This window comes from Chiloscyllium plagiosum, unplaced genomic scaffold (genome assembly GCF_037043375.1).
Source record: "Chiloscyllium plagiosum isolate Xiang-an unplaced genomic scaffold, Cpla_swu_hap1 HiC_scaffold_6, whole genome shotgun sequence".
In the NCBI taxonomy this organism is placed as follows: domain Eukaryota; kingdom Metazoa; phylum Chordata; class Chondrichthyes; order Orectolobiformes; family Hemiscylliidae; genus Chiloscyllium; species Chiloscyllium plagiosum.
Window position 1 is genome coordinate 97,934,779 of NW_028270144.1, and position 17,598 is coordinate 97,952,376.

Consider the following 17,598-nt stretch of genomic DNA (forward strand, 5'->3'; position numbering starts at 1 on the left):
TTTCACAGGTTTACTAAAAGACAGCTACTGGATAGTATCCAAGCATCCTAAAATTAACGAAAATGCTGCAAATAGAACATATCAAAAACCTGATTTAGTACTTCATGTTTATAAACAACAATCTGTAAAGATTGAGCCAAATCATTGTATACTATAGCCATATCATCCATTTTCTAATGCTGCAGTTAAATAAAACCTGTCTTTGTAATCTTTTTAGGGAAATTGACACAGATTGTGTTTGGACACTGGGATGTGGTCACATGCTTGGCCAGATCAGAGTCCTATATTGGTGGAGATTGTTATATTGTATCAGGTTCTCGTGATGCTACACTTCTGCTGTGGTACTGGAGTGGCCGACATCATATCATTGGTGACAACCCCAACAATAGTAAGTTGCCTTTGAAAAGAAGAATTGTCACTTAATGTTATGATTTTTGTATAAAGCATAGGACAACAGGATGATTAGACTTTATTTGTCAAATATCCTGTAACTATAATAAGAGCTATGAAAGAGTGAAAAGAATGTAAATGCCAGAACTAATAATTAGCTGTTTTAGGTGTTAGAATTTACAGTAATGATTTTTTAGTAGTATTGGGACGTTAATTAAGATTTGTAGTTTCACTGTGTGTCTTAAATCTGTGAAACAAGGTTTGTTGCAGATGATAATTGGGAGAAAGAGAGTTAATAAGTTTTATTTAATGTACTTCACATGTACAGAAAGCTTTAAAGACAAAGGAAAAGATTTATAATTTATAATGTTAGCTACTTGATCTAGTTTATAATTTATCGAATATGATTTTATGGTAAATCAGGTATCATTTTACATGACTACATTCACCCTACTATTGACTTGCATCACACAACTCTCATTAAAACAAATTCATCTTCTGCGAAGTAATGATTTAGCATTGTAATACTTAGAAGAAATAAAGCCTGTTAAAAATGAACATCTTCCTATGATTTTACAATAACATAGACATACTGAATATTTTAAGAGAACGAGAAATATTTTTAGAAATAAATCTGACGACGTCACTGATCCTTATTTCAAAGCAAAGTTGTACGGATATTTCAACACACTGCAAGCAGCAACAAGCACTGCATTGAAACAACACACAATTCATTTTTAAAAAACGTTTTCATGGGATGTGGGTGTCATAGGCATTTGATGTCCATCCCAAATTGTCCTTGAACTGAGTTGCTGTTAGATAATTTCAGAGGTCAGTTAAGAGTCAACCATAATGCTGTGGGTCTGGTGCCATATAAAGCCCAGACAAGGTAAGGATGACAGATTTCCTTCCCAAAAGGATATTTGTAAATCAAATGAGTTTTTATGGCAATCGAAAAGCTTTGTATTTCAGATTTGTTAATTAATTGTATTTAAATTCCACTAGCTGCCGTGGTGGGATTTAAACACATTTTCCCAGAATGTTAGTCTGGGCCTCTGGAATATTAATTCAGTGGCATTGCCATGCCCCCATCACCTTTCCTTGTTAATACAGTTTCACTTGTTTGGCGATCAGCAACACAAAGTGCCTGCGAGGTTGATGGTAAAGATATACAATCGTATCTAAATGTTAACACAAATAAATAAATGAAGAAGCAAAGTGATGACTATCTCTTTTATGATGAAACTAAACTGATTCTAAAATTTTAGTATGCGTACCTACCTTGCAATTTCATGCTTTCTTGTGGAGTTTATCAAAATATCTGATTATGTTCTATGTTATGCAGCCCTTACCTGTTTGTTTATTCAACAGTAGAACAGTTTTCATCATCTCACTTTTGAATCCCAAAGCATTGCGTCTATAATAATAATAGATCACAAAACAGTCACTAAGACTGTTGTATAATTTATATTCATAGTTTACTCAAAGGGATCCATTTTAACTAATGCCATCTGTTACCAAACAGGTAAGGGACTAATTAAAATGGAGCAGGTGGGTTACACATGCCATGTGTGGTTGACTACAAAATGAAATTACAGGTTACCCAAATAGTTATGGCATCATGTATATGTAAAGTTGGATCTGCTTATAATCAGCACCAAAATTGCTATTTTAATATAAAGTCTCATTGAAGGTGTAGTGATAAGCTGTCTTGAAGAGAAATCAGAGCCAGAAGATGCTCAGCAAAAAATTATTTTTCAGGAGTAAAAACTGAATCGAGAATTTGTTATGGAATATTACACTCTGATTGATTGTCTTTCATTTAAAACTATTATCCTATTAAATGCATAATTGGTGAACAATGGAAAATAAAATGCTTAAATAGTCAAATATAATATAGAGGAAAATTCCTCTTTGCAGTTCAGACAAAATGTGTGTGTAGGAACATAGTGTGTTTGTCTGAAATGCACAAGTTGTTTGCAATTCAGGTGAGCTTGAGTTATTTGCATTTCATTGAAAAAATCTTGCATATAAATGCTGCTCTCTATTGTCATTTAACATCACCTTTTATGGGTTCTAAAATTGAAACTGTGATAGATCTGGTGCCAGATGCTTTAATTTGATGCGGAGCAATTTAAAACTGAAAAAAAAACTAATTTAAAAGTGATAAAAATTAATTTGCACTCCCTAATTGAAGCTGTTGCACTATGCTGAAGAGCTGCAAGACTCCGACATCTTATGTTGGAATAAGCTGATTGAATCTTTTTTTTGTCAGGCAGGTGTGTTGCACTTGGTCAAGAATCCTCTAGAGCATTTCTTGCAATATATTACATTCAGCCCTTGACTGCAGTTCTCTTGAAGGGATCAATTCAATTCTCACTGTATCCCAAGGGACTGAAAGTCCATTGATTAGAGGGATTTCACCTGACATTTCTCATTAGACAGCTCCAAACACCGTGCATCAATGCAGTTTTTGTTTTGGTTTTGAGTGGGGGTTACATATTGCATTATTGTATAAATCATGTTTAGTTTCATAAGTGATCTATAAAACTGATCATTTGTGTTTGGAATCCATTAACCATGGCATTTTATTTGTACCTTTTAAGTATTACTATTTTTTCAAATTTTGGTTTCTTTTTCCAACTGTTTTAGTTTCCAGTTTATGCTCTTTCAATTCTTAATCAAAAGGATTAGGAAGGTCATTATAATGCATTTGCCAAATAGGTTGTTTTAATATATCTGCAAAAGATAACTTGCTATCTGATTTATTTTCACCACTTTCTTTCCTTGCCAGCATTAAACCTCAACTCGATGCCTCCCCCTTATGGCCCGACCCTAACAGAGATTAGCAACACCTTGTGTGGACACTGCCACTTGTCAATCTACATCATAGTTTGTACAGTGCAGTTTGCTGTGATATCACCCTTTCTTTGTTTTAATCACAATTATGTGACATTTAGATGATACTTCCAAAAGTTTAAGATTATTCTATCTAAAATCTATTTCATTATTAAATTGTTTAGAAAATATTTATTTCCTTTGAACTATTAAAATCTTAATTGGGGGTCAGTTAACTTAGTTGGCTGGCTGGGATGCAGAATGATGCCAACAGCACAGGTTTAATTCCCATGCCAGCTGAAGACACTATTGAAGGTCTCATTTTCTCAATCTTGCCCCTCGTCTGAGGTGTGATGGTTAAATCCACGACCTATCCGCTCTTTAATGAGACAGCAGCCCTGCGGTCCTCTCAGACTTTCTTTACTTTCTAAGATCTTAGTGTTTGCTAAAATTACAGTCAACATGTCGTTCTATTATAACACGCGTTTAATCATGGCAAATTGGCTGCAATGCAATTGACGAATTGGGGACGCTGTTTCTAACGTGATTTCAGTACCAACGCTTTAAATGCTGTTTCTAAAGCACGGTTTTTCTATAATGTGTGGTTGCACGAGAACACGGACATCGCGTTATAGAAGAACTGACTGTGTATATAAAGCAATAAGGGAACCGAGCTTCAATTTTGTAGCTTTTAATCAGTCAATGTTCAGTGTTTTTAAGAAATGCTGAATTCTGACTATCTTTGAGATTATACAGTTTTTCAACAAGTATCTTATGTGGACAATAAATCCTAAAAGAGAATAGTAGCTTTTAGTTTAATCTTCAGTTGAATTATTTATGATCTATGTTAAAAGGATTCTGTTGTTTGTAAGTCGAATTTGTAATACCTTCTTGTTTCATTCAACTTCTGTGGTACTCACAACTCCATAACAAAACTGAAAATGAATCAATGATTGACACTTCAAGATCACATTGGCCACATTATGTAGAGTAATAGAGCCATAGAGCTGAACAGCATGGAAACAGACCATTCAGTCTAACTTGTCTATACCAACCAGATAGTCTAAATAAATCTAGTCCCGTTTGCCTGCATTTGGCTCATATCCGTCTAACCCTTTCCTATTTATATACCCATCCAGATGCCTTTTAAATGGTGTAATTGTATCTGCTTCCACCAATTTTCCTGGCAGCTCATTCCATACATGCACCACCCTCTGAGTGAAAACATTGCCCCTTAGGTCCCTTTTAAATTTTTCTCCTCTCACTTTAAACCTGTGTCCTCTAGTTTTGGACTCACCCACCTGGGGGAGAAAAAACCTTATCTGTTGCCCTATCTATGTGTCTCATGTTTTTATAAACCTCTATAAGGTCAGCCCTCAGCCTCTGAACCTCCAGGGAAAATAGCCCCAGCCTATTCAGCCTCTCCCTATAACTCAAACTCTCCAACCCTGGCAACATCCTTGTAAATCTTTTCTGAACCCTTTCAAGTTTCCTATTAGCAGGAAGGGGTGGCACGGTGGCTCAGCAGTTAGCACTGCTGCCTCACAGCACCAGGGATCTAGATTCGATTCATGCCTCGGGTTGTGTGGAGTTTGCACATTCTCCCCATGTCTGCATGAGTTTCCTCTGCGTACCCTGGTTTCCTCCCACAATCCAAAGATGTGCAGGTCAGGTGAATTGGCCATGCTAAATTGCCCATAGTATTAGCTGCATTAGTCAAAGGGAAATGGGTCTGGGTGGGTTACTCTTCGGAGGGTCGGTGTGGACTGGTTTCCACACTGTAGAGAATATAATCTAATTTTAAAAAGACCGGAATTGCATGCAGTATTGTAGCTGTGGCCAAACCAATGTCCTGTATATGTAATCATCCAGTTTCTGGTTCTGATCTTAGTAATTGGCCAACGCAATCTTCTCTGATACAGTGCCATATAGTTTCCTGGGCTGTGAATTTATGGAACCTGCCAGAGTAGGCAAGGTGGGCCTGCAAAATTGCAGTTTAGACTGCGTGGCACGTTTCTGGAAAAAACTGACACCTATTTAGTCAGCAGCAGGATTCGACTGATGTGGGGAACTAGTCTGCTGGCTAATTAGACTTATTATTGAGCCATCTAAAAGCTAGGCTACATCTGACCCCACTGGGATTTAGCAGTAAGAATTTAGAAGGTGCATCCTTCTCAAAAAATCTTTCTTTCTCATTAGGATAAATCTTTGCTAAGTGTTATTAAATATTTTCTTAAAAATCTGCCAATACATTGCAACTGTTCTATCTTTTAATCTAATTTTTCACTTTAGCTAGCTTTTCGTTTATTCCGGTTTAAAATGTCAGTGTACGTTTTGTCCCCTTTTAAACTGAATGTAAAGTTCTGTCATGTTCTGACCACTGCCACTTGGAATTTTTTTTTTAATTAAAGGCTCCTTTACCTCATGAGGTTATTGGTTAATCTCGTCTCAATGCTCATTATGCAGTCCAGAATAGCCTGTTCCATGGTTGGTTCGAGAATGTGCCGCTCAAAGAAATGGTCTCAAATAAAACTATGAACTCATTTTCTAGGTTACTCTTGCCAATCTGACACATGTCATCTATATATAGATTAAAATCACTCATTATTATTGTGGAAGCATTTTTACATGGCACTTTTCTCTGTTCTGTATGTTCTGTTCTACATGTAACTACTGTTAGGATTCCTTCAAGGGGAGGTGGTGGCGCAATGTGAATAGCACTGGACTAGTAATCCAGACCCCAAGCAAATGTTATGGATTTGAGTCTCGCTATGTGAGATGAAGAAATATGGACTCAATTTTAAATATGAATTTTTGTTAAACTTAGTACAGTCTTTGTACAAGTGAATTAAATTCAGTAAAAATCTGAACTAAAAAGCTTGATAAATGGTGATCATGTAACCACTGTTGATTGTTGTAAAAACCCATTGGTTTATTAATCTATTTGGGGAAGGAAATCTACCACCCTTATGTGGTCTGACCCAGTGTGACTCCAGACGTACAGCCATGTCGTTGACGTTTAACTGCCCTCCAGCACATAGAGATGAACAATAAATACCGGCCTATCCAGCAACACATGTTGGTCATTCTGTTATAATGCCCATTTCGTCAACACAAATCTGCTGTAATATGATTGACAAATTGGGGATGTTGTTTCTACAGCACAAACCTTTAAAACACATGTTGGCTGTAACATGATTACAGTGCCAATGTTTTAAGCACTGTTTCAAAAACACAATTTTTCCATAACACAGAGTTTTACAAGAACGCAGCCATTGTGTTATAGAACTGTACATTTCAAAAAGGAATTTTTTAAGAAACCTTATTCTTGCAAGTTATATCTTTTAATTTTTTTTACCTCTATCCAAAGGCTAGATTTCCCAACTTGAGGCAAATTGTTATTTTTGGGGAGTTTTATGGCAGCTGTTCTATTGTGGCTCACAGCAGCTTTTTTTTGTATTATCTTCTGTTTCTAAATACATTAGTTTTTCAGCCAGCCTCTTTAGCATGCTTCACATGTAATCATGTGGCAGGAGAGGTGAAACTGTCACCACTGACAGGACCTCCGTACGTTCAAGCCTCAAGTGCCATATTTAAAGTCCAGCTGAAAGCAACTTCACACACTGCAAGCCAGGAACTGCCTTGCACATAGTCCTCTTAGGAAACTGAAATATTTCAGAGAGGAAATCTGGTAGCCTGCTTTCCAGATGGGGACCTGGAGATCCTTTGTAAATGGGGTGATCAAGAGAAGAGTAATCTTCGCTCTGGCTCAGGATGCTCACTCCGCTGCTCTTTTAAGAGCTGCTGATTGCCTAACTTGGGGTCTTCTACTCACCTTCTCTGGGTGCTGCTGATCACTTATCTTGGCTCTTCCACTCAGATGTTTCTCTAGATGCTGCTGGATGTCTATCTCGTAGTCCTTCTCTTGTTTGGTCCTCCAGGTGATGCAGACTGCCTCCTTAAAGGCACTACTGAATCCCTATCTCAGGGAACTCTGCTCAGCTGCTCCTTCGGGCATTGTTAATGACTGTCCAGTATTTGGCCAGTCCAGAATTGGCATGTTTTATATCAAAAATGAAAAAGTGATCGGATCTGTGTCATATATGAGCAAGCATGAATATGAACCTTCCATTCAATTATTTATTTTGAATACAATGTTTTAATGTTGTTGAAGTCTTTATTAACCACTTTTTCAAAAGGAACCTTTCTATGTTGTTTTTAAAAATTCCTACTACAGATTTTGTTATGTTTCACATTAATCCATCCAATATTGCATGCAAGAACTATCTCCTGGTATAACAATGGCTGTAATTTGATTATCTTTCATCTTGTAAGATGACAATTTGCAGTGTGGTCAATTTAATGCTAAGCATCACCTGGTGTGGCTCAGGGGTACAATTCTAGCATGATAGTTTCAGCTGCTGAGCAAGACAGTGGGCTGAGAATTCAAAAAATTGCACAAAATGTAGAGATTCAAATTGAGAATCCACTTTTATTGTCAAGAAGTAGCTTTCCTTCTTTGCCTGCATTCACAATACAACCTCTAACCTCTCATCACATCAGTTAGAAATGACTTGCCTGTGACTGAATAATCAATTTATTTTTAAATGGTCTTTCTGGTTCTAGACATTTGTTGCAGATATCTTACTGTTATCCTTTCTATGCCATGTTCTCAATTTCTCTTGTGGAATCGAAAATCAGGTCCACCCTCTTCAACAAAAATCTTGCTTCCAAGCTTTAGATTTCATAATAGTTTGCATTTTACTTGGTTAGCTTTCTTATATTTTCACCACCTCCCACTCTTTGGGTGTATTTTTATTTTGCAATATTCCCTGCCCATAAGGTCAAGCGTTGGAGAAGTGGGGACACCTTATTCTGGCTTATTTTAGCTACACTATTCCAGTTCAGCATTTCAGCTGGTAAAATTATTTCATATACTTTTCAGAAATCAAATCAGTACTTTGATGACTCCGGATGAAGTGAGTGACCTTCGGTGACCGCAATCATCTTCCTTTGTGTCAGGCATGGCTGTAGCTACTGGAAATGCTTCCCCTGGTCCTCCTTTTTTTTTTAACCCTGGCTTCTTTTTTCTATAGTGGACAAATGTATATCAAGGGCAGACACTCTCACCTCAGCTCATGACTTTCTTTCACCAGTCCAGTTAGAGGAGAAAGAAAAGCAAACTGAGAAATGAAATAAACCTGTACCCCAATGGTGATACATATCTCCCTCCCACTTTTTGGGTAATTGTATGAAATAAAAAACGATAAGTGCTGAAATTTTAAAAGTGTCATATATTTAACAGGATGTAAAATTATTCAGTGTTGGCAATGTTGCTTTAATTCAGAGTGTAAAATATGCATAAAAAGTTCATTTAAACAATATCCCAGAAATGTTAACTTTAATTTTTTATGACATTATGTGGTCTCTGATTTTTATTTTTAGGTGATTATCCTGCTCCTAGAGCTGTCTTGACTGGGCATGACCATGAAGTAGTTTCTGTATCTGTGTGCGCTGAACTGGGACTTGTCATCAGTGGTGCCAAAGGTGAGCAGGCATGCCTCAGCAGGAAGTGTTAATACTTTTGTTATTTTAATGATCCTGTGTTTTCCCTTAAGCCTAGTTTAATCACAAAATGCCACTCATCAGTGGGAATGAACAATTTCATTCCTTTCTGGCAGATGTTAAAGGTTTTTCTGAATATGTTCATGTTTTTTTTAATAGAAGGGCCATGTTTGGTGCATACAATTACTGGAGATCTTCTTAGAGCCCTGGAGGGACCAGAAAACTGTGTCTACCCACGTCTTATCTCTGTATCCAGTGAAGGTCATTGCATCATCTACTACGAGCGAGGAAGATTCTGTAATTTTAGCATTAATGGCAAATTATTAGGGCAGATGGAGACCAATGATTCAACTAGAGTAAGTGGCACTCAAGATGCAAAAGCATGACATACCCATAATAGCATAATAGACCTTAAGGTTATGACTATTTGTTTGAATTTTTCACACTTTTTCCAGCTTGCTATCCATCAGGTTGGAACAGTAATATTCTTCCACAATTGTTTATTCAAGTGATCAAACCTATTTTTTAATTCTCAATCTTAGAACTTTTGAAGTTCCAGTTACTGCTGAACACTCTTGAGCTGTCAGTTTCTTCTAAGGTAGAGTTCACACAGTGCTATATATGAACTTGATGGATGAGGCATTATCAAAGTAAACTGCTTCTGATTACAGAGCTTCATCCCCCAGCAATTAAGTTTCTGACTTCAATGAATACAGGAGAAAATTAATCCAAACTGAACTTAATGATTTCTAATCATCAAAGAAATATTATAAAAGCAAATTATTTATTGTTATGATGTGAAATACCTCAATGTTCCTTGATATGCTGTGAATCACTGATAATTTTATAAAGAACATAGGTACATTAGGAGCAGGCGTCTGCAACTCACCCCTTTGAGCCCTCTTTGCTATTTAACATGACCATAGCTGATCTTATCCTGGACTCAACTCCTCTTTCCTGCCTCCGCCCCATACCCCCTTCTTCCACTTTTCATCTGAAACACATCTATTTGTTTCTTGAATCTGTTGATTTGATTCTGCCTCTACTGCACTCAGGGGGAGTGAGTTCCATAGTTTCTCAACCGTCTGAGAGAAAGAGTTCCTCCTCACTTCGGTTTTGAAGCTACCTCCTCTCAATCTGTGTCCATGACCTCCTTGTTCTAGACTATCCCACAATGGGGAACATCCATTCAATGTACACCTTATCAATCCCCTTCAGCATTTTATATACCTCAATCAGATACCCCCTCATTCTTTTGAACTCCAACTAGTACAGCACCAGCTATTGAGCCACTCATCATACAACAGACCTTTCATCCCTGGAATTAATCTGGTTAACCTCCTCTGAACTGCCTCCAATGCCACCACATCCTTCCTCAAGTAAAGAGACTAAAACTGGACACAGTATTCCAGGTGTGGTCCCACCAATGCTTTATATAATTGTAACAACACTTCTTTACTTTAATAATCCAGTCCTTTTGCAATAAATGCCAAAATTCCATTTGCCTTTCTTATTATATGCTGCACCTGTATACCCATTTTCTATGAACAAGGACACCCAGATCCCTCTGCACTGACACAGTTTGAATCTGTTTCCCATTGAAATAATAATTTATTTTTCTGGCCAAAACGGATAACCTCACACTCCATCTGCCTGATTCTGGCCCATTCTCCCAAACTCTCAATATCCATTTGTAAACTCTTTATCTCCTCAGCACAGACTGCTTTCCCAGCTACTTCAGTATCTTCCATGAATCTTGCTAAGTTACACCCTGTCCCTGCCTGCAGATTATTTATATAGATTGTGAATAGTTGAAGTCTGAGAACTGAACTCTGTAGCACCTCACTATTTACAGTTTGCCATCCAGAGAAGGACACATTTATCCCAAAACTTTGTATCATGTCAGTCAACCAATCCAAGCCAATATTCTACCTCCCACCCCCTGTCCCAGGATCTAACCTCTCGGATCAGTCTTTCATGCAGCATCTGTTAAATGCAGTCTGGAAATCTAGATATACCACATCCACTGAATCCTCATTATCCATCTTGCTGGTTATAACCTCAAAGAACTTCAGCAAGTTTGTTAAGAATGACTTGTCCTTCATGAAACTGTGCTAATACTGGTGAATTGAACTTTGTTTTTCCAAGTATTTAGATATCCCCACCATTCTGATTGACTCCAGCAATTTCCCCACTCTAGATGTCAAGCTGACTGGTCTACAGTTTCCCACTTTTTGCCTATCTCCTTTTTTTGAATAAAGGTGTCATATTAGAGTGTTTCTACTCAAGTGGTACCTTTCCAGAATCCAGGGAATTGTTGAATATCATAATTCATCCACTGTCTCTGCTGCCACTGCTTTTTAATACTCTAGGGTGCAGACCATCAGGCCCCAAGGGTTTATCTGCCTTTGACTCCATCAGTTTGCTTAGTTTCTTCTCTCTAGTTAAAGTAATTTTGTCAAGTTGCTCTGTAGTGGGTGTAGTTTTTGGGAAGAAATAATCTTGCACTGTGAAAACAGGCAAAATGTTGGTTTAGTACCTCTGCCATGTCTGAGGTTCCCATTAACACTTTGCCATTTCATCATCTCAAGGGCCTACATTTACGTTCGGTATTGTCATCCTTTTTATAAACTTAGAGTAACTTTTGGTAGCTATGCTTATGTTTTCTGCTAATTTCCTTTCTTAGTTCATATTAGCTCTTTTTATTTTGTTTTTAGTAGCCCTTTGCTGACCTTTAAAGTTCCCCTCCAAATTGCTGATATCTTTTGCAGTAAGGTAGACATGCCCTGGTTTTTGTCTTTGTTATCCTGGACTTCCTGTTAAGCCAAGGATGATTTTTGACACTTTTACAGTTCCTCTTCCTCTCAGGAACACAGTTTTTAATTGACAGGCATTTAGCATCTCCTCCAGCATTTGCCACTGTTCTGCCCTTCAATGTTTTTTGCCCAGTCTACTAGGGCCACCTCTTTCCTTTTAACAATCACTCACTACCAAGTCTAGATGTTTTGGATTTAGCGTTCAGTGATTCTGTTTTGCCTTGCCACATGTTCGGGTGCCATTCAGAAAATAAGCAAAACCTAATGTGATCTATCTGCTTGTGCAGTAGGTCTAATTGGTCCTAAAAGGAATTGCTTGAAGCCACCAAATAGGAAGTACAACTTTTTTCAGTTTCCCATATAGCGAGGACAGGCTTCCACTTCAGTTCCACGTTACAGTTCCTCCCAATTATTCTCCTCAATGCCAGACACATCTGCAAGCCAACAACACCAATTTCTAACTTTCTAATGATGCAAGGAAGTCATTGTGCAGTGGTAGTGTCACTACACTATAATCCAGAATTCCTTATGTTTAGGAGACAGATGTTCAACTCCCACCATGGAGGATGATGAAAATTAAATTCAGTTTTTAAAAAAAATGGAATTAGAGGTTAGTCTGATGGTGACCTTGTTGATTTTTATAAAATTCCATCTGATTTGCTAATGGGAACTTGGGGAAAGAAATCTTTTGTCCTTAGCTGATCCGTCCGACAAGTGACCTCAGGCACTCAGAAATATTCCTATCTCTTAACTACCCTCTGAAATATCCCAGCAAGCTACTCAGTTCAAGGTCAACAATGGATGGACAATAAATGCTGGTCCAGACACCACCCTCATTCCATGAACTAATAAAAAAAATTAGATACTCAGGTGACATACATTTGAAACACACTCAAAATTACACATAATGTTTAGGGTCACGTTGCAATTGTGCCTCTCATTTTATATGTAACTCCAATTTCTCCCCTTGGTGTCTAATCCAATTTATTAGTATAATTAAAAGATATTTAAAAAGAAATCTTCTAAGTTACTGAATATTGATATGTATTCCCTCAAGGCTTTACTTCTCAGCAGTGATGGACAAAACCTGGTAACAGGCGGAGATAATGGTGTAGTTGAAGTGTGGCAAGCCTGTGACTTCAAACAACTATATATTTATCCTGGTTGCGATGCTGGCATCAGGGCTATGGACCTGTCACATGATCAAAGGTAACGGAAACTACTAAATTGGGATGTAACATAACATAACTTCCATTCATATATCATTATTATTTCAAATAAAATATTGAATATTATACAAAAGTTTTGATACCCCAGTAAAGCCAGGATATAATAAAATGGATAAAATGCAGCATAGATTCACTAACGTGTCACCAAAGAGACTTAGAGTTATGTAATGAAATTTGAAAAGTTTGAATTATCTTTTATTAAAGGAGATTGAGGAGTGATAACTGGAGAATATAAAAGACAATGAAATAAGGTATATAGTATAGTGGCATCCACTGGTTAGAAAGTAATAACAGTGAACAGAATTAAGAGGAACACCATGAGAGTCTAGCATTTAAGGTTAATTTGCTGAAATAAAAATTAAGTCTGATTATGCTGCATATTTGATTCAAAAGCATAGTTCATCTAGGAAATTGTATTGAAGTTTCCATATTATTTGATTATTTTTATACTTTACCACATTATGCAAAGTAATGTTCTGAGATCAAATATTAAATGTAACATTATTTTATATCTGTTACAGGACACTGATAACAGGCATGGCTTCGGGCAGTATTGTAGCTTTTAACATAGATTTCAACCGATGGCATTATGAACATCAGAACAGATACTAAGCCAATTTTAGGGGAAGCAGAAATGTGATTGCCAGTTCCAGCTGAGAGCACAAGTGCTGTAGTGAATGCCCAGGCATAAGTGGTGGAACATGATGCCCTCTGCATTGACGTCTGTTATACATTCCATTACATCTAGCAATAGTTGTACATTGTATTCTTTATGTGTAAAAGCAATCACGATGGCCATTTTTTTTCTATCACCGAGCACCAGCTACAACAAACAGATGCCATATAAGTTTATGATTCACTAATGTAAACTAAATGAATCAGAATGTTAATTAATTAATGCTTCCAAGTAATTCTATTGATAATGTGTCAAATCAGTTGTGAAGAATGTATCCAGTTATTATTCATAATACTGCAAGCTAAGAGGCCAGCGTTTTAAAAAATGCATTCTTCATTTACAGTCTGTACCCAATCTATCAAATAATACTTTTCATAAATTCTACTTTAACTCATCACCTTTGATAGATACTGAAAATCCTGAATATGTTTCTTAACTGCTTTGAAGTTCCATCATGTGGTCTATATATCTCGTGTTCCTTAAAATAAGTTTTCCAAAAAATATACTGGTGGAACTCAGTGGAAAATAACAAACATTTGTAGAATTGAGGACGAAGTTGACTTGACTATCTAATTTTACAGTGTGGCAATGAGAACCGCATTCGATTTTGTGTTATTATTTTACAAACACAGTTTGGTTTCTGTACACTGTAAAAGTTATATTAATGAGGTGAATATTACAAGATCTCGGCTTCTCCAGCTTATAAACTGCATTTTCAGCTTTCCTAGTAGGCACGAGATTAGGAGTACATTGCATTTTTTTACTGTAGCAAAAATCACTTAATATTTCTGGCATATTAATCAAATCAAATGCATACACGGGGTAAAAAAAATCACTTCATGTTTTCTTCTTTGTATATTTGGTGACTGTACTGTCAAAAGTCATAGATGTACATACTGTGTTGGTAGGGCTAAAAGGCATGTAAACAGGAATGTAGTTTTCTTGGAATTACACTCACTTGCAGTTTATTTAATTAAATAATTATTGGATTCTTTGTATTGGCATTTTGCATCAGAAATATTATTTATTGCTGCGATTATTGATTTGCCATCCACACTGTAATAGTAAATTTTAGCACTGAGTTCTTTACTTGTTGTTTGTATTTAAACAATTAAAACCATGAAGAAAGTCTGACTGCGTAATTAAATTGTACATCACATATGTGAGCAATATTATGAGTTTTTAGTCTAGAACTGGGAGGGGGGAATAAGCATCTGGAAAACAACTTCATTTCATCTGGAAATCACAGTGAAATATTTTGGATATACAAAATCCTTGAGCTATTGTAACGCTGTTTTTTGGCAAAGATGTAAAATATGCCAGATGTGTGTCAATTCAAAACTAAAATTGAAAAAAATAAAATATGCAGAGAAATAAATTGTTCATTCTTTTGTCAATATAGTATCCTGTGGAGCTTATGTTAATCTTGTCAATCTAAAGAAAAGAGAATATGTTTTCATTTAATTGAAAATGCCTTTCTATAATTGCTTGTCATTGTTTTTGCTTGGCAGTAAAGTAAAAACACTCCAAATCCAAATGGAGTTCTAGGTGATCAGTTTTGGTAATTAAGTTTGAATTGCAGCAACCCACAAAAAGTAGTACAGATTTCACTGAGAAACTCAGCAGAGCATTTAATGGAATGGAAAACCTTTTTCTCTTGAATTTTCTAAACATTTGCCTGAATAAGAGCAGCTCTAGCAATACTCTGAAAGCTCTACACTATCCAGTAGAAAGCAGCCCACTTCATTAGCACCCATTCTACTGCTTTAAATATCCACAACTTTCAATGCTGATGCACATTGGCAGCAGTGTGTACTATACACAAGATGTACTGCAACATTCACTAGAGCACCTTAGACAAAATCTTCCAAACTCATGATCTTTAGATGGCTCAGGCAGCAGATGTATTGGAACATCATCAGACATGTTCTACCCAAGGAACATATCATCCTGCCTTCGATTTATGTTACCATTCCTGATTCTAGATTGAAATAGATAAAGTTATGTTTTAAAACCAATGATTATGGAAGGAATTGCAGTACCTGGGGAGGCATTCGCCTTTAAGTATTATCATTAGATAATAATCCAGATACCCCAGGGAATGTTCTAGGGATACATGTTTTCCATACCACCATGGCATATAGTGCAATTTGAATTCAATTTTAAAATTCAGGAATTGTTGATTGTTGTAAGCCCATCCGGTTCACAGAAGACCTTAAAGAAGGAAACTGCCATCCTTAATTGGTCTACATACTGCAGACTCATAGAAATATGGCCGATTGTAACTGCAATAGCCTAAAAAGACACTCCATTTTATCCAAGGGCAACTAAGAATTGGCAATAAATGCTGGCCCAGCCATCAATGTCCATATAAGTGAATTTTTTAAAAAATACTTCTTTAAAAGCAAGTACTCAACCACACTGTAAGTTTATAATGCTGCTTTGTTCAAACCATGTGGGTAGTAATTTATCGACAGCATCAGGATGAAATATGTTACTATGAGCTTTAGCCTTTAACCAGAAGCTAAGAAGCTTTATCGTTGGTGTATCAATTGTCTTTGCCTCCTGAGAAGAAGTAAAATAAAACCTGGAGAAGATAGATTGAAAACAGAAAATCTTGGCAAACAAAAGGATCACCTCAGTGAACAAAAAAAAAACAAATAACTGCAGATACTGGAAATCAGAAACAAAAATAGAAATTGCTAGAAAAACTCAGCAGGTACAGCAGCAACTGTGGAGAGAAAGCAGAGTTAATGTTTTGGATCTCGTTACCCTTCTTCAGAATTGATTTGTAGCTAGGAAATGTTGGTATATATACGTCTCCCTAATGTGATCTCTTTTAGATATGAAGTGCAGACTAGATGACTGCTTTTCAGAACACCTGCATTCTGATCACAAAAAAGACCCTAAGCTTCCGATTTCCTGCCACTTCAATGCACCACCTTTATCCCTGGCCAACATCTCTGTCTCAGGCTTGCTATAGTGCTCCAGCAAAGCTCAGCACAAGCTGGAAGAACAGCATTTTCCAGTTGGAAACTCTACAGCCTTCTGAGCTCAGTATAGAGTTCAACAATATTAGGGCTTGAGGCACCTTCTCCCATGTCCTTATACAAACCCCGCATACCAGGCCTTGTTATCACATGGTATGATATTACAACCACCCATTGTTAGCCACTGCTAGTCCCCATTAGTAGCCATTCATTCTTCTATGTGAACTGTTATCCGCTCCTTTGTTTGTCCAACTTCTCTCTCTTTGAAGGCCCTATCTCCACCTAACATGTATTCCTTAACTCCTCCCCCCACCCTATCTTCTGCACAAAAAACAACTTTTTCCTCATTATCATCAGTTCTGAAAAAAGGGTCTCTGGACCAAAAATGTTAACTTTGATTTCTCTCCACAAATGCTGCCAGACCTATTGAGATTTTCCAGTAATTTCTGCTTTTGTGTCAACAATTTTAGAAAGGGCGGCATGCTGGCTCAGCGGTTAGCACTGTTGCCTCAGCGCCAGGAACCCGCACTCAATTCCTACCTTGGGTGACTGTCTGTGTGGAGTTTGCACATTCTCCCCTTGTCTGCATAGGTTTCCTCCAGGTGCATCAGTTTCCTCCCACAATCCAAAGATGTGCTGGTCAGGTGAATTGGCCATGCCAAATTATCCATAGTGTTAGGTAGTAAATGTAGGGGAATTGGTCTGGATGGGTGACGTTTCGGAGGGTCGGATGGACTTGTTGAGCCGAAGGGCCTGTTTCCATATTGTAGGGAATCCAAGCTAATCTAATCCAATATAAGCTTGAGCACCTTCTCCCATGTCTTTACCCTAACTCCAACAGACCAGACCTTGTCATCATATGAGCTGTTACCACAAACAACCCATTGTCAGCCACTGATGGTCTCCATGAGCAGCTATTCATCCTCCTAGTCTGATCTTTACTAATTCTTTGGTCTGTCCAACTGTTTCTTCCTGTATCTAAAAACAACCCAGCTGATAGGATTTTGGCAGCAAATCTCTTTTTTGGTCAGGATCTACAGAACCTGTTTAGTGTGGTATGAGAGAAATATCGAGTAGTATAAATGAGAAGACAA

General features: G+C 37.2%; 1 protein-coding gene across 5 annotated transcripts in view; it reads left to right on the top strand.

Annotated features, from left to right (window-relative positions):
• The window catches only part of LOC122551068 (neurobeachin), a 991,558-nt gene extending 976,658 nt beyond the window's left edge, over positions 1-14,900 (top strand). For all 5 annotated transcript variants that reach the window (XM_087988254.1, XM_087988250.1, XM_087988251.1 and 2 more), the window contains 5 exons: positions 218-388; positions 8,674-8,775; positions 8,953-9,149; positions 12,667-12,818; positions 13,360-14,900. In XM_087988254.1, the coding sequence (XP_087844380.1) occupies positions 218-388; positions 8,674-8,775; positions 8,953-9,149; positions 12,667-12,818; positions 13,360-13,450 (713 nt within the window). In that variant the 3' untranslated portion in view covers positions 13,451-14,900. The remainder of the gene's footprint in view (positions 1-217; positions 389-8,673; positions 8,776-8,952; positions 9,150-12,666; positions 12,819-13,359) is intronic.
• Positions 14,901-17,598: the final 2,698 nt, after the last annotated feature.